The sequence below is a fragment of the Oncorhynchus kisutch genome, linkage group LG21, assembly GCF_002021735.2.
Source record: "Oncorhynchus kisutch isolate 150728-3 linkage group LG21, Okis_V2, whole genome shotgun sequence".
In the NCBI taxonomy this organism is placed as follows: domain Eukaryota; kingdom Metazoa; phylum Chordata; class Actinopteri; order Salmoniformes; family Salmonidae; genus Oncorhynchus; species Oncorhynchus kisutch.
Window position 1 is genome coordinate 4,718,062 of NC_034194.2, and position 22,712 is coordinate 4,740,773.

Genomic DNA, 22,712 nt, shown 5'->3' on the forward strand with positions numbered 1-22,712 from the left:
AGAAGTGGCTAGTTAAGCCATCACTGAAAACCACACATTTTCCATCTATGTTTTGGTAACTTACTGTTTTTCAACAAGACTGAAGAGACTGCAAAGATTTAAAATGTTCAAAGTGATGTCCATCTCGCCACAGAGCCTTCAACAGCAAGGGGGCGTTTCCACTCAGTTGTGGATGTCCCCATTGAAATGCATGACATCTGGCGCAATGTAAAGGAGTGCTTATGGGTAATGTGTACCAGGCTTGTGCCTGGCACACAGCATCATCTTGATTTGTGTGCAACAAAACTTCAACATTCACCTTCTGTTACCATTTCTGTCAAGCCGTCTATGCATACAATTTGATGCATACTTTAGATTTATCCAATGTATGTACCACACAGAACTCACTGCAACTTCCTCTGCAATGCTGCAAGTCAAGCCAGTGTTCCATTGGAAAAGAATGCACTGTACTTCTGGTGTACCAAAACGCAAAAACACTGTAGGTATGATCGAGGCATTAACTTCCATTGGGCACGGAATAGCGTTTGGCCTGAACTAGGAGTGTCCCGGTAGCCAGGTAAGCCATTTGCTGGACTGAAAATAGCTTTAGAATATTCTTGTCACACATAAACCTAACATGAGTGGATCATTCTTCCTCACTATGCACTTGGTTGATAGACCTATCCCATCATCACAAGATTTCTACATAGCTGTCATGGATTCCCGGTAGGTACTGCTGCTCATTCCATACATGAGCTCCTGAGGTTTATGTCACCAGCTGAACTGTTTCATTGCTCACACCTGGTTCCAATTCCCCTGATTAGTAATTCTATATGTGCCCTCTGTTCACCATTGTCTTGTTGGTTGTTGTTCCCATCTCTGTTGGTCTTGTGAGTGCCTGTACTTTGTTGGTTCGGCTTTCGTGCTGCGTATATAGTGTACCTGTTATTATGGGTCTTGTCTTGTGTATTTATTAGAGGTTTAACCTCGCTCTTTTGTTTGGGTTACGTCCCTGTGTTTTTCTATACATGTTTGTTTTGGGCTTCGTCCCCGTGCCTTTTCATGGCATATATTTTTGGGTGAAGTATTAAAACCCCCTTTTACATATTCCTGCGCCTGTCTCCAATCATTTATACAATGTGACGATAGCCTCCTGACACAGGAGGTTGGTGGCACCTTAATTGGGGAGAATGGGATCGTGGCAGTGAGTGGAATCATTGGAATGATTTCAAACACATGGTTTCCAGGTGTTTGATGCCATTCCATTTGCTCTGTTCCGGAGCTAGTTAATTTAATGTAGTAGTTTAAAAGTACCAAGTGCCACCTACAGACAAGACTGAGAACAGCAGTCAAACATGATTAAACCATAACATGTGCTTTGTTTGTAGAAGTGACCTGTATTTAAAGGTCCAATAGCCATTTTTTGTCATTAAAAAAATACCCTGAGCTTTTTGAGAATACAGCAGAGAAACGAAGCGAAAAGATTTTAGCTCGCACAATAGAAAGAAATTAAGTAATTTCACAAGGTAAACTCTTACCAAAGTTGAGTAGCATGCTTGTAAGTATATGACATACACCGTGTACAAAACATTAGGAATATCTGCTTTCTTCCATGAGACTGACCAAGTGAAAGCTATGATCCCTTATTGATGCCACTTGTTAAATCCACTTCAAATCAGTGTAGATGAAGGGGAGGAGACAGGTTAAAGAAGCATTTTAAGCCTTGGGACATAGATTGCCATTCAGATGGTCAATGGGCAAAACAAAATATTTAAGTGCCTTTGAACTGGGTATGGTAGTAGGTGCCAAGCATACCGGCTTGAGTGAGTCAAGAACTGAAACGCCGCTGGGTTTTTCACTTTTTCATGCTAAACAGTTTCCTGTGTATATCAAGAATGGTCCACCACCCAAAAGACATATTGACAACGGTGTGAAGCATTGGAGTCAACATGGGCCAGCATTTATGTGGAATGCTTGACACCATGTAGAGTCCATGTACTGACGAATTGAGGCTGTTCTGGGGGCAAAAGGAGGTGCAACTCAATATTAGGAAGGTGTTCCTAATGGTTTGTGCACTGTGTGTACACTACATTACAAAGTATATGGACACCTGCTCGTCGAACATCTCATTCCAAAATCGTGGGAATTAACATAGAGTATGTCCCCCCTTTGCTGCTATAGTAGCCTCCTCTCTTCTGGGAAGGCTTTCCACTAGATGTTGGGACTTGCTTCTATTCAGCGACAAATGCATTAGTGAGGTCCGGCATTGATGTTAGGCAATAAGGCCTGACTCGCAGTCAGCATTCCAATTCATCCTAAAGGATTTTGAGGGGGTTGAGGTCAGGGCACTGTGCAGGTCAGGCAAGTTTCGACCATGAAAAACAGCCCCAGACCGATATTCCTCCTCCACTAAACCTTACATTTGGCACTACTATGCATTCGGGCAGGTAGCGTTCTCCTGGCATCCGCCAAACCAAGACCCGTCCTTCGGACTGCCAGATGATGAAGTGTAATTCATCACTCCAGAGAACGTGTTTCCACTGCTCCATGGTGATCTTAGGCTTGTGTGCAGGTGCTTGGCCATGGAAACCCATTTCATGAAGCTCCCGACAAACAGTTATTGTGCTGACGTTGCTTCCAGAGGCAGTTTGGAACTCAGTAATGAGTGTTGCAACCGAGGACAGACTATTTTTATGTGTGCCAGCACTCGCCAGTCCCGTTCGGTGAGTTTGTGTGGCCCACCATTTCACGGCTGAGCCATTGTTGCTCCTAGACCTTTCCACTTCACAATAACTACCCTTACAGTTGACCAGGGCAGCTCTAGTAGGACAGAAACTTTACAAACTGACTTGCTGGAAAAGTGGCATCCAATGACAGTGCCAAGTTGAAAGTTACAGCTCTTCAGTAAGGCCATTCTACTGCCAATGTTTGTCTATGGAGATTGCATGGCTGTGGGTTCAATTTTATACAGCTGTCAGCCACAGGTATGGCTGAAATAACAGAATCCACTAATTTGAAGGGGTGTCCACATACTTTTGTATATATAGTGTACTTAGGCCACCAATTAGTTAAGGAGGTAAATTGAATGATTAAACTGTCAGCTACAAATAACTAGTTTGCTAAGCCTAAACGACACCATCAGAATTCCTTGCACTTATTCAAAACAAGAAATAGAAGAAAGTAAAGAAAAATACTTACCTTTACAGTAAATCAAATCAGTTTAGCAAGCTTCTTGGTGAATACAATAGACATTTCAAGATGGTTTTACACACCTGAGTTGGTAATAATTTTTTCCTCACTTATACAATTGCACACACAAGAATGTTCCTAAATCACAGAAAATCTGGGTTTATGTGACCAACATCTGTAAAACATCCTTCGTAAAAATGGAAGTTCATTCTATGATATTCTCATGTCTCAAAGCCTAATGAGTGGATTGACAATGTAGCCTGCCTTGACACTGTGCAATTTGGATAAAAACATGTATGTTGCCTCTTCACAATATTATACAGTTTCTCTAAAAAGTACCTGACACCATAATCAAATCATTTTTTTTATACATCAGCTGATATCTCAAAGTGCTGTGAAGAATCCCAGCCTAAAACCACAAACAGCAAGCAATGCAGGTGTAGAAGCACGGTGGCTAGGAAAAACTCCCTAGAAAGGCCAGGACCTAGGAAGAAACCTAGAGAGGAACCAGGCTATGAGGGGTGGCCAGTCCTCTTCTGGCTGTGCCGGGTGGACATTATTACAGAACATGGCCAAGATGTTCAAATGTTCATAGATGACCAGCAGGGTCCAATAATGATAATCACAGTGGTTGTCGAGGGTGCAAAAGGTCAGCACCTCAAGAGTAAATGTCAGTTGGCTTTTCATAGCTGACCATTCAGAGTATCTCTACCACTACTGCTGTCTCTAGAGGGTTGAAAACGGCAGGTCTGGGACAGGTAGCACGTCCAGTGGACAGGTCAGGGTTCCATAGCCGCAGACAGAACTGTTGAAACTGGAGCAGCAGCATGGCCAGGTGGACTGGGGAAAGCAAGGAGTCATCATGCCAGGTAGTCCTGAGGCATGGTCCTAGGGCTCATGTCCTCCTCTGAGAGAGAAAGAGAGAATTAGAGAGAGCATACTAAAATTCATACAGGACACCAGATAAGACAGGAGAAGTACTCCAGATATAACAAACTGACCCTAGCCCCCCGACACATAAACTACTGCAGCATAAATACTGGAGGCTGAGACAGGAGGGGTCAGGACACATTGTGGCCCCATCCGATGATACCCCCGGACAGGAAGGATATAACCCCACCCACTTTGCCAAAGCACAGCCCCCACACCACTAGAGGGATATCTTCAACCACCAACTTACCATCCTGAGACAAGTCCGAGTATAGCCCACAAAAATCTCCGCCACGGCACAACCCAAGGGGGTGCCAACCCAGACAGGAAGATCACATCAGTGACTCAACCCACTCAAGTGACGCACCCCTCCTAGGGACGGCATGAAAGAGCACCAGTAAGCCAGTGACTCTACCCCTGTAATAGGGTTAGAGGCAGAGAATCCCAGTGGAAAGATGGGAACCGGCCAGGCAGAGACAGCAAGGGTGGTTCGTTGCTCCAGAGCCTTTCCGTTCACCTTCACACTCCCGGGCCAGACTACACGCAATCATATGACCCACTGAAGAGATGAGTCTTCAGTAAAGACTTAAAGGTCGAGACCGAGTTTGCATCTCTCACATGGGTAGGCAGACCATTCCATAAAAATGAAGCTCTATAGGAGAAAGCCCTGACTCCAGCTGTTTGCTTAGAAATTATAGGGACAATTAGGAGGCCTGCGTCTTGTGACCGTAGCGTACGTGTAGGTATGTACGGCAGGACAAAATCAGAGAGATAGGTAGGAGCAAGCCCATGTAATGCTTTGTAGGTTAGCAGTAAAACCTTGAAGCCTCAGCCCTTGCCTTGTCAGGAAGCCAGTGTAGGGAGGCTAGCACTGGAGTAATATGATCAAATCTTTTGGTACTAGTCAGGATTCTAGCAGCCGTATTTAGCACTAAAGTAAGTTTATTTAGTGCTTTATCCGGGTAGCTGGAAAGTAGAGCATTGCAGTAGTCTAACGTAGAAGTAACAAAAGCATGGATAAATTTTTCCGCATAATGTTTGGAGAGAAAGTTTCTGATTTTTGCAATGTTACGTAGATGGAAAAAAGCTGTCCTTGAAACAGTCTTGATATGTTCGTCAAAAGAGAGATCAGGGTCCAGAGTAACACCGAGGTCCTTCACAGTTTTATTTGAGACGACTTAATTGTCAGATTCAACAGATCTCTTTGTTTCTTGGGACCTAGAACAAGCATCTCTGTTTTGTCCGAGTTTAAAAGTAGAAAGTTTGCAGCCATCCACTTCCTTATGTCTGAAACACAGGCTTCTAGCGAGGGCAATTTTGGGGCTTCACCATGTTTCATTGAAATGTAAAGCTGTGTGTCATCCGCATAGCAGTGAAAGTTAACATTATGTTTTCGAATGACATCCCCAAGAGGTAAAATATATAGTGAAAACAATAGTGGTCCTAAAACGGAACACCGAAATTCAGTTGATTTGTCAGAGGACAAACCATTCACAGAGACAAACTGATATCTTTCCGACAGATAAGATCTAAACCATGCCAGAACTTGTCCGTTTAGACCAATTTGGGTTTCCAATCTCTCCAAAAGAATGTGGTGATCGTTGGTATCAAAAGCAGCACAAAGGTCTAGGAGCACGAGGAAAGATGCAAAGCCTCGGTCTGATGCCATTAAGAATTCTTATTTTCAATGAAAGCCTAGGAACAGTGGGTTAACTGTCTGTTAAGGGGCAGAATGACAGTTTTGTACCTTGTCAACCTTTCGGTTACTAGTCCAACACTCTAACCACTAGGCTACCATGCCGCCCCGAGTAATAAGGCACGCTGCAAGATTCTTGGAAAAAGTACAAGAGGTCTAGCAGCACAAAGGTCTAGGAGCACGAGGAAAAGTACAAGAGGTCTAGCAGCACAAAGGTCTAGGAGCACGAGGAAAGATGCAAAGCCTCGGTCTGATGCCATTAAGAATTCTTATTTTCAATGAAAGCCTAGGAACAGTGGGTTAACTGTCTGTTAAGGGGCAGAATGACAGTTTTGTACCTTGTCAACCTTTCGGTTACTAGTCCAACACTCTAACCACTAGGCTACCATGCCGCCCCGAGTAATAAGGCACGCTGCAAGATTCTTGGAAAAAGTACAGAAAAAAAAAAAAAAATTCCATGACAACATTAGAACTGAACAATTCAACCTCCTTCCTCCCTCAACCACTTCCCCCCATCCCAGACAGTACCTCCCCAAACGAGGTACAAGCCTAAATAGAACATGTTCTCTTCGCACTGTATGTCTGTGAGAGTGCAGTGTTAAACCCAAACCCACAGTCCCGCTCTTTAAAGTCCTGTTTTGTGTTAGTGGATCAAGCAGCAAAAAGAGAGTAAAATTACCACTTATATTCCCAGTCTTATAACAGGCATTGAGAGAGAAAATAAATAAAATATATAAAGGCTCTCAATCAAAAACCTAATTTGAAGTAAGCAAATCGTAGTAAGACGATAACATTTTTTTTTACAATAATTGTCTAGTTTGACGATAAGGCAACTTACAGCCAAGACCAAAAAACTACGTGTGTGCAACGTTGAACATTTTGCTGGGCATAAATTACATTCAAAACCTTTAGAAATGAAGTGAAGTGGTTAACAAATAACCAGAAATATTTTGAGTCACTGAGACACTATGTAAACAAACTGAATAGGTGAATGAGACAGCCTTTAAACAAAGGAAGTAAAACCTTAATAGAATTAAATTAAAATGACTGAATGCTTGTAAGGCAAGCACACTAGATGATCAAAACATTAAATCACATCATCAAATAAGCCTGAATATGTTTGCCAACTCAACAACTACATAAGAATAGTATGTTAAAACTAAACATATTTGTACCACAGGTGGGCTACTTTACTATCCACAGTTCGCAAGCAACAGTTGCTGATCTATGGGCAAGTTCAAGACTTCTTCATGTGATGTTGAATGTGAGCCATGGCCTCATCCAGAGACTCAAATGTGTAGTCTTTACCATCATGAGATGGTAAAGAGAATAACAGACCAGGAATGCAATCCATACTTCACACCTGGATGGTCCCGTAGTAGTCATTTGGCCTGCCCGAAAGCTGCGCGCTGCCTGGAAACAGTGGGGAAGTAGTCCTGGTAGATGGATAAGCTCTGTCCTTGAAAGCTCAGAGTGGTATTGCGGGCTCGTCGGAGAATCTCCATCTTCTCATGGAAAAAGTGCACTTCAATAAATATGTCACAGGGCCTCTCACCATCCCGGGGCTTTGGGCACAGCGACCGGTGGGCACGATCAATCAGGGGCTTCTCATCCAAGGCAAGAACATCCTTCAGCAGCCCAGAAACAAAATCCGTGGCGCGAGGCATTTCTGCTGACTCTGGGACCAATACAAGTCTCAGGTTATTGCGGCGAGAGAATCCCTTTAAATTCACAACTCTCCTGCACCTTTTTCAAATCTGCAGCCAGGCGTTTCACGTCAGCCTCCAGGGAGGTAGTTATGTCAGAGACATTGGTAGCGGAGGTCTCCAGTGCTGCAATCGTTGTAGAGTGCAACTCTGTTCTTTTGAGTGATGAGATTGCTGGCACAGTCTCGTTCTGCAGGATGGTTAGATCTGCTTTTAAAGTATCAGAAACCTCCTGTATTCGGGCCTCAATCGTAGCAACTATTTCCGAGTGTAGTAGTTTGATGGCCCCGAGAATGTTCATTGCAGTGCCGCCAGGCCAAGCCGCACCCCCGGGTAAAGTGTGAGTCCCCGGGCCATCAGACTCAGGAGTGGGCGGTGATGAGTGTGGGTCTTGTAGGCCGTGTTTTCTCAAAGTCATGTTTTTGGCATTATGTTTTTGTCGACATGCTGACATTCAAAAGCAAAGTAGTCTTGGTTTTCACATACATTTAAGAATTCTGCGGGAGCAAACGGAAAACACGTCAGTCGCCCATGGCGCCCCTCCAACCCCCCCAGGAATTACAGTTTTAAAACATAGCTGGGTTGTGTGTTAACTAGGCACAAAACCGAAAAAACTGTTGAAGGATATGGACAATTCAGTGTTTTCCGACCTCCATCCCTGACGTGTCTCTGGGGTCCTATCTGAACGTGTCCAATAAAAAGCATAAATTCAAATTTTCCATTGCACAATATTTTCTTACAATGTGGCCTAACTAACATAACTCTTTTGCGGTGAACTTTCTAATGCAAAATGGCTGCTGTGGCATCACCCAAATAGGTGCTCCACCATTGTGCTACAGTGGTTTGTCCTTTAAAAGTTGCAGCGTACTGCGGTGCAGCTTACATGGTGCCGCAGAATTCTATGGCACGTTATTTAAGTGTGAACCACTGGTACCATTAATGCTAGTTAGTGCAAGTTTGACCACCAGAGGGCATCTTTGAGAAGCATTTGAAAGCCTTCAATAGTGACACTACTAGAGAATGCAGGCACGAGGGAGACCGGGGTTCAATTCCCCGACGGGGAGGTAGGCGTAAGCTGTCCTTGTAAATAGGAATTTGTTCTTAACTGGTTCCATGTGAGCTATTTCAGAGTTGTGATGTCTTAACTATTATTCTACAATGTAGAAAATAGTAAAAATAAAGAAAACCCTGGAATGAGTAGGTGTGTCTAAACTTTTCACTGGTACTTGCTTAATTAATTTGATTCATATTATTGTGTTTCTATTCCAAGAAAAACAAAAACCCTCTGGGTTTCTGTTAGGAAGGAACGGAAAATATGGTGCTGTACAATGTGATGGTCAGGAGTACAGTACTGGGCTATTTAGCTAAAGAATACCTGTGTCATGCAGGCACACGTGAGACCGGGGGCGGCAGCGTAGCCTAGTGGTTAGAGCGTTGGACTAGTAACCGGAAGGTTGCGAGTTCAAACCCCTGAGCTGACAAGGTACAAATCTGTTGTTCTGCCCCTGAACAGGCAGTTAACCCATTGTTCCCAGGCCGTCATTGAAAATAAGAATATGTTCTTAACTGACTTGCCTGGTTAAATAAAGGTTAAAAAAATAAAAATCCCTGATAGTGTGGAAGGAGTAGGCTGTCCTTGTAATTAAGAACATATTCTTATTTCAGAGCAGCGTGAAACGGTGTTGAAATAGTTGTAGGCTATTGCTTCAAATCCTATTGCTTCTAACTTCAATATTCTCTTTAAATAAATAAGACCTAACCCACTTTTAACAGAACATTACTGAACATTAGTTCCTACGGTAGGCCTACACTACATTGAAAAATATGACGCGACTCTTCGCCAATAATTACATACAGAGGATCGGAGGATATTTCTGTAATTCAGTGATATTTATTCCCATAGTAATTCGTTATGGATCCATAACTAAATAAACATTGGCATTTTGAAAGAGTATTTTTATCATTATTTTATTACAGTTTTTTCCAATTGCTAACACACTAAAATGACATGCACAGCACAATTATTTAAACTGACACACAGAGAGCAAAACCTCTTCTCAAGTCTCCAAAAGTCTAAACACATTTTATGCAATTCAAAATGGCACTTTTTAAATGCACTGCACATGGATCTCTGCATAAGACACAACAATCTGACATAAAGTCACATGTTTGCCAATTCAAAACACTGCCATTCAAAATTACATAAGCTAATAACATGAGCTAATCTACCAATATATGTGCCACCTGCCAAACACCTCAATGATTAAATGTTACCACTTCAATCAGGAAGTAAGCACTATGAAAAGGCTACAGGTGAGCACCTTTTGTTTTACAACAACAATGGAAGCCGTTGCAGAGAGAGGAAGAGGAAGAGAAAGAGGAAGAGGGAGGGGTAGAGCTGGTAGAGGAGTTCATGGCCAAAGAAGACAACAACTTTCAAATGAAATCAGAGCAAGCTTTGTTGATCATGTCATCAACCATGGGCTGAAATGCGAGAGGCTGGACAGAGAGTGCAGCCCAACTTGAGAGTGCAGCTCAACATTTTACTGTCGCCTGTGTCATCCGGACATTTAGACTGGAGTACAGGTATGTAACCAACATTTCTTTCACACTATGTAGTACACCCCATGTCATAGTGTATCAGTTGGGTGACACCTGTTTACTTCAAGAATGGCTGATGTCATACACTAACTGCACAAATTTCCTGTAGAATTTACTCTACTGTGGGGGAAATATATTTAGGTTGCATTGTCCAAGCCCTATATTTTTGTTTTTCTAAAGGAGAGAGATGCAACCATGGTGGAGGAAGGGGCCAAATGTTCACCAGGGTACAGGAAGCTGCCATTGTAAACTTGGTTTTGGAAAATAATGAAATCAGATTACGAGAAATTCAAAGCCACATCATCCAAGACAACACTATATTCAACAACATTCAACAAGTCAGCCTGTCCACATTGGCTCGCATTCTCAAGCGAAACCAGATCAGAATGAAACAACTTTATAAGGTGCCGTTTGAGAGAATCTCTCAAAGAAACAAAGAGGTCAGACGAGCATATGTGGATGTAAGTACAATATTGACTGCAGTACACTACACGCAACATTGTTTCCCAATGTACTGGATAACACCATATTGACTGCTTTTGTTCTTTGTTTTCAGGGACTACTGGAAATGGATGCTCATGCAATCCCACATGAGTTTATCTTTATAGATGAGGCTGGGTTCAACCTAGCAAAGACCAGAAGAAGGGGGAGAAACGTCATTGGCCACAGAGCCATTATAGATGTTCCTGGCCAACGTGGTGGGAACATCACAATGTGCACTGCCATCTCCAATACACATGGTGTCCTCCACCGTCATGCTAACCTTGGACTATACAACACAGTCCATATTCTCAAAGTTCTGGACAGACTCCACAACATTGTCATACCACCAGAGCGTATGAATGATGCAGACCATCAAAGAACCCGGTACATTGTAGTATGGGACAACGTGAGCTTTCATCGTGCAGCCCCAGTCCAAAACTGGTTTGCTGACCACCCACCATTTCTCGTGCAATACCTCCCACCATACTCACCATTTCTGAACCCCAAAGAAGAGTTATTTTCGGCACGGCGGTGGAAGGTATAGGACTGGCAGCCCTTTGTGCGCATGCCTCTTGTGCAGGCTATGGAACAGGCATGTGATGAGATTGATGTGGGTGCGATTCAGGGATGGATAAGGCACTCAAGGCGCTTCTTCCCTCGATGTCTGGCAAGGGAAGATATTGCCTGTGATGTGGACGAGGCGTTGTGGCCAGAACCAGCTGTGCGGCAAGATGCTGCCTAATTATTTTTCTTTACTCTTTTTTTTATATATATTTTTTATGCACATTCTTTCTGCAATTTTCTTTTTCAGTTTACTATTATTTAGTGAGCATATTTTTTGTTCAGGCCAATGTAAATATATCTGTTTGGTGATTTTTTTTTTTTTTTTACTTGGTTTTAGTATTATGGCCAAGCATACCAAAGATGAGTGCTTTTCATTAAGCCCAACAGTGTGTAGTTGGTTAGACAAAAATCTGGTAATATGAATGAAGTGTGGGCCATTTCGTGCAAATGTTTGATTTTGATAATGCTATATGTAGTTTTGGTTGCAGTGCTTCATTTTGTAGGATATATGAGGTATTTTGCAGTTTGTGTGTGTGGTTTTGTGAATTGTGTTAAGTATTTTTGATAAAACCAGCCTAGCTTGCAAAATTGTGTTTTAGCAATTGGGAAAAACTGTAACGAAAGCATAAAGATGCCATTAGTTACATTTGTTTTATTTTGAACGTGCAGACTGGCACTAAGAACAGCGGGAACATTTCCCTTGTCAGCGTCATTATTAGTGCAATGCCACTTAAAGTGTTGCCAGTGTGGAGGGGTAGGGGTCCACCCCCCCTCCATCCTCCTCCCTTCCCCATGTGCTAGGTTGGTCTTCTGTGCGCAGCTCTGCGGCCCATCCCGTGCTCCGTGACCTCATGCCTTGAACCTCACGAGCTTTCAGTGGACACATCTGGAGAACTGCAAGGCAATCCCATCCCATTGTGGCCCACTCTGGAGCCATGAACAATATGACCAATATATATTGTCCTGCTAATAACAGGGTTAATAATATATCTGTGAAAATATCCAACGGGCTTTTACATATTACTAAATTAATAATAATAATCGCTTTGTTTAAAAAATAAACAATATTTTGGAAATTATTTCATTTTCTGTCACGGTCGTCGTTGGAAGGAGATCAAAGTGCAGCGTAGTGAGCGTACATTTCTCTTTTCATTTAAAATGCCACCAACAAAACAACAAACGAAAAACAACAAATGAAAAACATCAAATGAAAAACATCAAACGAAAAACAACAAACGAAAAACAACAAACGAAAAACAACAAACGAAAAACAACAAACGAAAAACAACCATGATGCTTACAGGGCTAGACTCCCACTAACAAAGACAACTAACCACACTGAAAGGAGGGAAAAAGGGCGACTTAAGTATGATTCCCAATCAGAGACAATGATAGACAGCTGTCCCTAATACCCGGCCAAAACATAGAAATAAAGAAACAGAAAACACATAGAACACATAGAACGCCCACCACACATCACACCCTGACCTAACCAAATAGAGAAATAAAACGGCTCTCTAAGGTCAGGGCGTGACGTTTTCAAATAATGTATAGTGAACATGGGGTGAGACATTGTTACTAATCTGTAAATAAAGCTAGTTTGTTATTTAGAAATATTTATTTGTTTTTATTTATCTGTTTTGAAACCAAAACTCACCAATCATCTCATGGAGGGCAGCACAGTTATTGAACCAGCATCTGTAGCAACACAGCTTGCTATGCAGTGTCTTAGACCGTTACGCCACTCAGGCACTGTGACTGGTCGGGAGTGGCTTACAGTACTACATCAAAAGCAAAATAATCCTAAATAAAATGACAATAAACCTGTGTCACAACAGTTTTAGTAAGTAATACTGAAGTCGTGCATAATTATCAGTTTCTATTTAAGTTTATGTTGCCCATTCATTGTCAGTTAGAGACACAGTAGGACCCAAAAGCATAATCAGTGCTCTAACTCCCCCTTATGCTGGTCTGGAGCAATGAAATAGTGACACAGGATACTGTACTAAACCACAAATGACCTCTTAAGTCAGCATGATCACAAAACTTTTAGTGGAGCAACCACTGCACATATTAATAATGGAAATAATGAGTTAGAACTGCCTTACAATGTAAATCAATGGAAAAGTGCTATATACAGTAACTCACTGTGTTCCTAAAAATGTGCTCCTGCATTAACTGAACAGGTTAGTTTGTATTTTATCATGTCCTTACATCTAGTTTGTATTTTGAAAGGTCTCCTTCCTCTTCGTCATCATCCTCCTCCTAATCTTCTGCTTTCACTTGATCTGGCTTTTAAAAATTCTCTTTCGAGGAAGACTTGCTCCCAGGATTCCCGCTGTACTTTAGTTTTTCTCCCAAACCGGTAAATATTGAAAGACAAAAAAAAATATTACAAAATGGCACAGAGACAGGAAACACAGTGATAAATACACTGGGGGGGGGGGGGGGGGGGGGGGGAAGCACCACCTGGAGGGGGTGGAGACAATCACAAGGGTAGGTGAAACAGATCAGGGCGTGACAGTAAGCGCTTATTCACAAAAGAGATTCACCTTGTCCTATTCTCCATCAGATTCCTCTCGGTCGATGTACTCCACATTCTCCCGCTCATTGAACCCTCCACATCCTGATAACACGAAAGGGCAATGGATTTAAGAGTAAACAAGGAATATCTAAGGAGGCAATTTACTTTAAAACATGACAAATAACTTGGGCAGTGTTGTGTAGTGTACCTGTTCTCTCCTCATGCTTGGCAAATTTAGGAGTGTTACACATGTTGAACTCAGACCTCCTGACCCAGTTCACATTGCAGCAGCTATAAGTAAAAAAGGCATACAATCATGTGCTTATCACATACAGTCAAAGCATTACCTGTGTTAAGATCCACCATGCATGCATCTAGAGGTTTTATGAAGAGTTAGTCACTTACATTTTACACTGCCAATTGTTCGCACAAAAGAGAATCTTCTCAGCCAGGGTCTTGCCTATCTCTGTTACTCCTGCTTTCATCATCTTTCCCTCTGTTGTCTTTTCTGTCAGTCGTGAGCTGTCCAGTGACGCGAGCCTACCAGACGAGCTACATGCCTTCTATGCTCGCTTTGAGGCTAGCAACACGGAACCATGCATGAGAGCACCAGCTGTTCCGGATGACTGTGTGAACATGCTCTCCATAGCCGACGTGAGTAAAACCTTTAAACAGGTTAACATTCACAAGGCCGCAGGGCCAAACGGATTACCAGGACACGTACTCCAAGCATGCTCTGACAAGCTGGCAAATGTTTTCACTGACATTATCAACCTCTCCCTGACCCAGTCTGTAATAAAGTACCAAGTTTCAAGCAGACTACCATAGTCCCTCTGCCCAAGAATGTCAAAGTAACCTACCTAAATGATTATCGCCCCATAGCACTCTGTAGCCAAGATGCTTTAATAGAACTACCCCTCCCGGATCCGGGAGAATTGTCATCAACTGACACTAATTAGTGTCAAAAAATTAGCACAAAAAATATTACTAGAAAATATTCATATTCATGAAATCACAAATGAAATATAGTGAAACACAACTTAGCCTTTTGTTAATCACCCTGTCATCTCAGATTTTGAAATGATGCTTTACAGCTAAAGCAAGATAAGCATTTGTGTAAGTTTATCGATAGCCTAGCATAGCATGATGTCCAGCTAGCAGTAGGCAACTTGGTCACGAAAATCAGAAAAGCAATCAAATTAAATCGTTTACCTTTGATGAGCTTTGGATGTTTTCACTCACGAGACTCCCAGTTAGACAGCAAATGTTCAATTTGTCCCATAAAGATTATTTTTATAGCCAAAATACCTCCTTTTGTTCTTCACGTTTGGTTGAGAAATCCACCGGAAACTGCGGTCACGACAACGCCGAAAAATATTCCAAATTAGATCCATCAAAATAAAAGCCTGAAACTATGTCTTGTGACACTAGACACATTAGGGAAGCCATAGAAAAAGGAATCTGGTGGATATCCCATTCACTGCTCCATAGGGAAGCATAGGAACGCAGAGGTTTCTAAATAAGAGTCCCTTCCTGATTGGATTTTTCTCAGGCTTTCGCCTGCAATATCAGTTCTGTTATACTCACAGACAATATTTTTACAGTTTTGGAAACTTTTGTCAATATGCATATTCTAGCATCTTGTCCTGACAAAATAGCCCGTTTACTTTGGGAACGTTATTTTTCTAAAAATGAAAATAGTGCCCCTTAGTTTCAAGAGGTTAAAAGGCTAGTCATGGCTCATATCAACACAATCATCCCAGACAACCTGGACCCACTCCAATTCGGATACCGCCCCAACAGATCCAACTTTCCCATTTGGACAGAAGGAACACCTATGAGAGAATAATTTCATTGACTACAGCTCAATGTGCAACACCATAGTGCCCTCCAAGCTCATCACTAAGCTAAGGACAGTGGAATTAAACGCCTCCCTTTGCAATTGGATCATAGACTTCCTGATCGGCCGCCCCAGGTGGTGAGGGTAGTCAACAACACATCCGTCACGATGACCCTCAACACGGGGGCCCTTCAGGGTTGCGTGCTTAGTCCTCACCTGTACTTTCTGTGGCTGCGCACAACTCCAAAATCATCATTAACTTATCCGACGACATGACAGTGGAAGGCCTGATCACCGATGACAATGAGACATGGCAACAACAATCTTTACCTCAACGTCAGCAAGAAAAATGAGCCGATCGTGGACTACAGAACACACAGGACCGAGCACACCCCCATCTCCATGTTCTGGTCCCTCTTGGTAGTTCAGAGTAATGATCAGAGACCTCCATGTTGATTAATGTGTCTGTTTTTCTTCATGTTTTGTAATTTTGTATATTGTATGTACAGTCATAGCCAAAAGTTTTGAGAATGACACAAATATAAATTTTCACAAAGTCTGCTGCCTCAGGGTTCTTAGATATTTTTGTCAGATGTTACTATGGAATACTAAAGTATAATTACAAGCATTTCATGAGTGACCTCTGAGACTATCACAGTGCAGGTGCATTTATACGGAGACTTGATTACACACAGGTGGATTGTATTTATCATCATTAGTCATTTAGGTCAATATTGGCTCATTCAGAGATCCTCACTGAACTTCTGGAGAGAGTTTGCTGCACTGAAAGTAAAGGGGCTGAATAATTTTGCACGGACAATTTTTCAGTTTTTGATTTGTTAAAAAAGTTTGAAATATCCAATAAATGTCGTTCCACTTCATGATTGTGTCCCACTTGTTGATGATTCTTCACCAAAAAATACAGTTTTATATCTTTATGTTTGAAGCCTGAAATGTGGCAAAAGGCCGCAAAGTTCAAGGGGGCCGAATACTTTCGCAAGGCACTGTAAATGATTGATGGTACAGAACGGCATAGGCAAGATGCAGAATATGGTATAGAATACAGTATATACATATGAGAATAGTAATGTAGGGTATGTAAACATTATATTAACAGTCTGATGGCTTTGAGATAGAAGCTGTTTTTCAGTCTCTCTGCCCTTGTTTTGATGCACCTGTACTGACCTCGCCTTCTGGGTGATAGCGGGGTGAACAGACAGTGGCTTGGGTGGTTGTTGTCCTTGATGATCTTCATGGCCTTCCTGTGACATCGGGTGGTGTAGATGTCCTGGAGGGCAAGCAGTTTGCCCCCGGTGATGCGTTGTGCAGACCTCACTACCCTCTGGAGAGCCTTATGGTTGTGGGCGGAGCAGTTTCCGTACCAGGCGGTGATACAGCCCGACAGGATGCTCTCGATTGTGCATCTGTAAAAGTTTGTGAGTGCTTTTGTTGACAAGCCAAATTTCTTCATACTCCTGAGGTTGAAGAGGTGCTGCTGCGCCTTCTTCACCATGCTGTCTGTGTGGGTGGCCCAATTCAGTTGGTCCGTGATGTGTACGCCGAGGAACTTAAAACTTACTACCCTCTCCACTACTGTCCCGTCGATGTGGATAGGGGGGTGCTCCCTCTGCTGTTTCCTGAAGTTCACAATCATCTCCTTTGTTATGTTTACGTTGACTGTGAGGTTATTTTCCTGATACCACACTCCGAGGGCCCTCACCTCCTCCCTTTGGCTTTTTTGCTGCCCTTCTTGACACCAGGCCATCCTCAACTCTTCCCCTCACTGTAGTGCAGATGCACACACACCTACCTGCTGCCATTCCTGAGCAAGCTCTGGACTGGTGGTGCCCCGATCCCGCAGCTGAATCAACTTTAGGAGACGGTCCTGGCGCTTGCTGGACTTTTTTGGGCGCCCTGAAGCCTTCTTCACAACAATTGAACCGCTCTCCTTGAAGTTCTTGATGATCCAATAAATGGTTGATTTATGTGCAATCTTACTGGCAGCAATATCCTTGCCTGTGAATCCGTTTTTGTGCAAAGCAATGTTGACAGCACGTGTTTCCTTGCACATAATCATGGTTGACAGAGGAAGTACAATGATTCCAAGCACCACCCTCCTTTTGAAGCTTCCAGTCTGTTATTCGAACTCAATCAGCATGGCAGAGTGATCTCCAGCCTTGTCCTCGTCAACACACACCTACTCGTATTAACGAGAGAATGACATGATGTGAGTTGACATGATGTGAGCTGGTCCTTTTGTGGCAGGGCTGAAATGCAGTGGAAATGTTTTTTGGGGATTCAGTTAATTTGCCTGGCAAAGAGGACTTTACAAATAATTGCAAATCATCTGATCACTCTTCATAACATTCTGGAGTATATCCAAGTTGCCATCATACATACTGAGGTAGCAGACTTTGTGAAAATGTATATTCGTGTCATTCTCAAAACTTTTGGTCACAACTGTATGTATTGGATGTGTTCACGAAGGGCTAATCTGTAAAAGAGACCCTTGTCTCAGTATGACTTCCCTGTCAAAGTAAAGGTTAAATCAAACATTTATCCACGTTGACGGGGCTGTAGTGGAGCAGGTTGAGAGCTTCAAGTTCCTCGGTGTCCACATCGCTAAGGAATTATCATGGTTCACATACACCAACACAGTCCTGACGCGAGCACGACAACACCTCTTCCCCCTCAGGAGGTTGAAAAGATTTGTTATGGTCCCTCAGATCCTCAAAATGTTCTACAGCTGAACCACTGAAAGGATCTTGACTGGCTGCATCACTGCTTGGTATCGCAATTGCTTGGCATCCGACCGCAAGGCGCTACGAAGTAGCGTGTAGTGCGTACTGCCCAGAACATCACTGGGGCTGAGGTCCCTGCCATCCAGGACCTCTATACCAGGCGCTGTCAGAGGAAGGCGCTAAAAATTGTCAAACGTTCCAGCCACCCAAGTCATAGACTGTTCTCTCTGCTACTGCACGGCAAGTGGTACCTTTGCACCACGTCTGGAACCTGAACAGCCTCTACCCCCAAGCCATAAGATTGCTAAATTGTTCATCAAAAGTGACCTGGAGAATCTGCATTGACCCCGTTTGCACTAACTCTTTTGTCTCATCACATTCACTGCTGTTACTGTTTATTATCTATCCTGTTGTTGCATAGTCACTTTATCCCTACCTATATGTACATATCTACTTCAATTACATCGTACCCCTGCACATCGACCCCATCTATATAGCAAAGTTATCGCTACTCAATGTGTATTTAATCTTCGTGTTATTATTTTTCAATTTTAACTCCTTTTTTTCTTCCTGCATTGTTGGGAAGGGCCTGTAAGTAGCATTTCACGGTTTGTCTACACCTGTTGTTTACGAAGCATGTGACATAACATTTCATTTGGTTACTTTCTGATGGACTTTACAGGCTGGCAGACAGACAATAGCAAAACCTGGTTCTCTTGAAGTCTCATCACAATAAATCTGTGTTCCTCCAACCAAACAAGTGTAAATTGTAAATTTGTTGAGCAATTCATCTGGACATGTAGACTGTAAAGAGACATGCAAGGGTAGTAAGTATAATAATGGGCCCAACAGAGAAAAAATAACTTACTCCTGCCGCATCTATTGCAGCTTGTTCTTCTGGCAAAGTTCACATTCCCACACTAAAGGAATAATAACACAATGTGTGAAAATGAGCATATGCACAATCCAAAATTATTTTACTGTACAGAGATAGCTGTACCTATGTACCTAGGCCTATGTGTTGTAACTATCAATCAACTGGATGTGGCTAGCAACAAACCAGGGCCTCGAAAGCTTCGTTTTTCAATTCAACACGAATTGGCAAGAAACATTGGGTAGCTAGCAGTAGCTACATTGTACCACTTGACTTGGTGATAAGAGTGATACTGAAAAGATTATCATCCAGTGTGGATACTTTGAGATTTTGGCAATAAAGCCCTTTATCTACCTCTCCAAAGCCAGATGAACTCTTGGATATGATTTGCATGTCTACATGCAGTTTGATGGAAGTTGTTAACTAGCGTTAGCTCAATTGCTAACTAGCATAGTTAGCATTGGCACGCGAAATGACCTCTAACTTCCTTCATACAGCCATACAGGATGCACAGCCATAAAAATTGCAAAATGGATTTGCATCACGGCACCAACATTAGCGTTTCGGCAACTACATTAAGATTTCCGGATTTCTGATTGAAAAATAAAAGTCTGCGGTAAAAGGCTGTGTATGATACTAAATGACAAATTTTTGCAGCTTTGTATACTGCATAATGTTAAACTATGTTGCAAAATTATAACTACATCGGGGGAGAATAATGACTTTATATAAGATAAATAATACATTGAAGCACATTGCGAAATGGTTGGAGATTAAGTAAATTCATGTAAAGAACACAATATTCTACACCCCCTATTGATCAGGCACTAGAGTCTACACATGGTGTTATTTCTTGGGGGACCATGGTCTTAAAACCCAACAGCACTTTCTATGGCACTACTCTATGTGCCAATGTAAAAGTGGGGTTGAGAATACTCAGTAAGTTCTGTAGAATCTACACTGAACAAAAATATAAAACGCAGCATGTGAAGAACATGGTCCCACGTTTCATGAGCTGAAATAAGTTCCCAGAAAATGTTCCATACGCACATACGCTTCTTCCACTCAAATTTTGTGCACACATTTGTTTACATCCCTGTTAGTGAGCATTTCTCCTTTGCCAAGATAATCCATCCACCTGACAGGTGTGGAATATCAAGAAGCTGATTAAACGGCATGATCATTACACTGGTGCACCTTGTGCTAGGGACTAGGGATGTTGCTGTGACTGAATTACCGCTACACTGGCAGTCACGAGTTATGAAGGCAGTCAAATTCCATGTGACCGTTTAGTCACCATAATTAGGCTTCTCCAAGCTCTAATGCTGCTGATGGTCATTAGTAGCCTACCAAACTTGCCATCACTCTATTGTCTCTCTAATCACTCTGACATCAATGCAAATGTGATCGAAAGTCTAATTAAAGACTTCATGAGAGCCCATGAGCTCATGTTGCACAACATTTCTATAGGCTATACAATTGTGAGAGAAAACAGAGGATTCCATCAGTTTTCAATAGGCTAGTCGTACTATACTCATTTCTCAACTTTCCTAACATTAAGCACATTGCTTATCTTTACAACAGGAGTATAGCCTACCTGGCTGCCATGAAAATGAACCATGGGAAAAGCATCCTCCATTCGCTATTTAAGTGCATAGATGACATGTATTTTTCCTCCTGCCCCTATTTTGAGACAGGTGCATGATAATGGTCCATTATAAATCAAAACAAATGTCACACAAATATTGTAAAGACAAGGTTAAATCAAGAATAGTGTGATGGGTGACAATATTAGCTTATCAGTTGTGAATTATACATTATCACTTGTGAATGATGCCCATCACACAAAAAAGGCAAAAAAACAATCCCTTTTATTGCAACTTTTTCGAATTGTAGTCGCACACCTCATGTAGGCTGGCCCATGAGCCTATATGTTTCGATAAGATTTGTATCACAACTAAACTGTCCAAATAACTTCTTAAAATGAAACTCATTATTCCACTTTACAAGCTGTGCAGCCGGAGGAACCGGAACCCTCGCAGGAGGCTCTGGACTGGGAACCCCCGCTGGAAGCTCTGGACCGCAGACCGTCGCTGGAGGCTCTGGACCGCAGACCGTCGCTGGAGGCTCTTGACCGCAGACCGTCGCTTGAGGCTCTGGACCGCAGACCGTCGCTAAAGTCTCTGGACCGCCGACCGTCGCTGGTGGTTCCGGAATGCCGACCGTCGCTGGTGGTTCCAGACCACTGACCGTCTCAGGAGGTTCCGGACCGCAGACCGTCGCTAGAGACTCTGGACCGCAGACAGTCGCTAAAGTCTCTGGACCGCCGACCGTCGCTGATGGTTCCGGACTGTCGACCATCGCTGGTGGTTCCAGACCGTTGACCGTCATTGGAGGTTCCGGACCGTGGAACTGTCGCCGGAAGCTCTGGACTGTGGAGGCGCACTGAAGGCCTGATGTGTGGGGCTGGTACAGGTGGCACCGGGGTGGTGACACGCACCTCAGGGTGAGTGTGGGGAGGAGGCAAAGGATTTAACAGACTGTGGAGGCGCACTGGAGTCCTGATGCGTGGGACCGGTACAGGTGGCACCGGGCTGGTGACACACACCTCAGGGCAAGTGCGGGGAGGAGGCACAGGACGTACTGGACTGTGGAGGCGCACTGGAGGCCTGATGCGTGGGACTGGTACAGGTGGCACCGGGCTGGTGACATGCACCTCAGGGCGAGTGCGGGGAGGAGGCACAGGAAGTAATGGACTGTGAAGGCACACTGAAGGCCTGATGCGTGGGGCCGGTACAGGTGGCACCGGGCTGGTGACACGCACCTCAGGGCACGTGTGGGGAGGAGGCACAGGAAGTAATGGACTGTGGAGGCGCACTGAAGGCCTGATGCGTGGGGCCGGTACAGGTGGCACCGGGCTGGTGACACGCACCTCAGGGCGAGTGTGGGGAGGAGGCACAGGATGTACTGTGGACACGCACTGGAGGTCTGGAGCGTAGAGCTGGCACAACGTGGCCTGGACAAATGATCACCTTCGCATGGCAAGTGCGGGAAGCTGGCACAGGACGCACTGGGCTGTGAAGGCGCACTGGGGATACAGCACGTAGAGCCGGTGCAGGATATCCTGGACCGAGGAGGCGCACTGGAGACCAGGCGCGCTGAGCCTGCACAACCCATCCTGGACAGATATCCACTTTAGCACGTCAAGTGCGAGGAGTTGGCACAGAACGCACCAGGCTGTGAATGCGCACTGGAGACACTGTGCATATCACCGCGAAACATGCCTGACTGGTCACATGCTCCCCACGGTGAGTACAGGGAGTTGGCTCTGATTCAAAACCTGGCTCCGCCAATCACCCTGTGTGCCACCCCCCAAAAAATGTTTTTGAGGCTGCCTCTCTGACTTCCGTCGTGGCCGCACACCCCGGTGCCGTCGTTGTTGTTGCCACGCTGCCTCCGTCTGCTCCCATGGAAGGTGATCCTTTCCGGCCAGGATCTCCTCCCATGTCCAGGATCCCTTACCGTCCAAGATATCCTCCCATGTCCAGGATGTCTGCTCCTCCTGGCAATGCTGCTTGGTCCGTT

At 43.6% G+C, this 22,712-nt stretch overlaps 2 protein-coding genes across 2 annotated transcripts; one reads left to right on the forward strand and one right to left on the reverse strand.

Moving 5' to 3' along the window:
- The first annotated feature begins 10,287 nt into the window (after positions 1-10,287).
- On the forward strand, positions 10,288-11,289 carry LOC116356238 (uncharacterized). Its single transcript, XM_031800872.1, has 2 exons — positions 10,288-10,562; positions 10,658-11,289. Exons 1-2 carry the CDS (start codon positions 10,317-10,319, stop codon positions 11,126-11,128), a joined length of 717 nt encoding a protein of 238 aa, XP_031656732.1. The 5' UTR covers positions 10,288-10,316; the 3' UTR covers positions 11,129-11,289.
- Positions 11,290-13,706: 2,417 nt separating this feature from the next.
- On the reverse strand, positions 13,707-21,518 carry LOC109866161 (zinc finger Ran-binding domain-containing protein 2-like). The gene is made up of 5 exons (XM_031800151.1): positions 21,243-21,518; positions 19,122-19,173; positions 14,078-14,180; positions 13,881-13,963; positions 13,707-13,774 (listed from the first exon to the last, which is right to left on the reverse strand). The coding sequence occupies exons 1-5, from the start codon at positions 21,516-21,518 to the stop codon at positions 13,707-13,709; spliced, it is 582 nt and encodes a 193-aa protein (XP_031656011.1).
- Between the last annotated feature and the right edge of the window lie 1,194 nt (positions 21,519-22,712).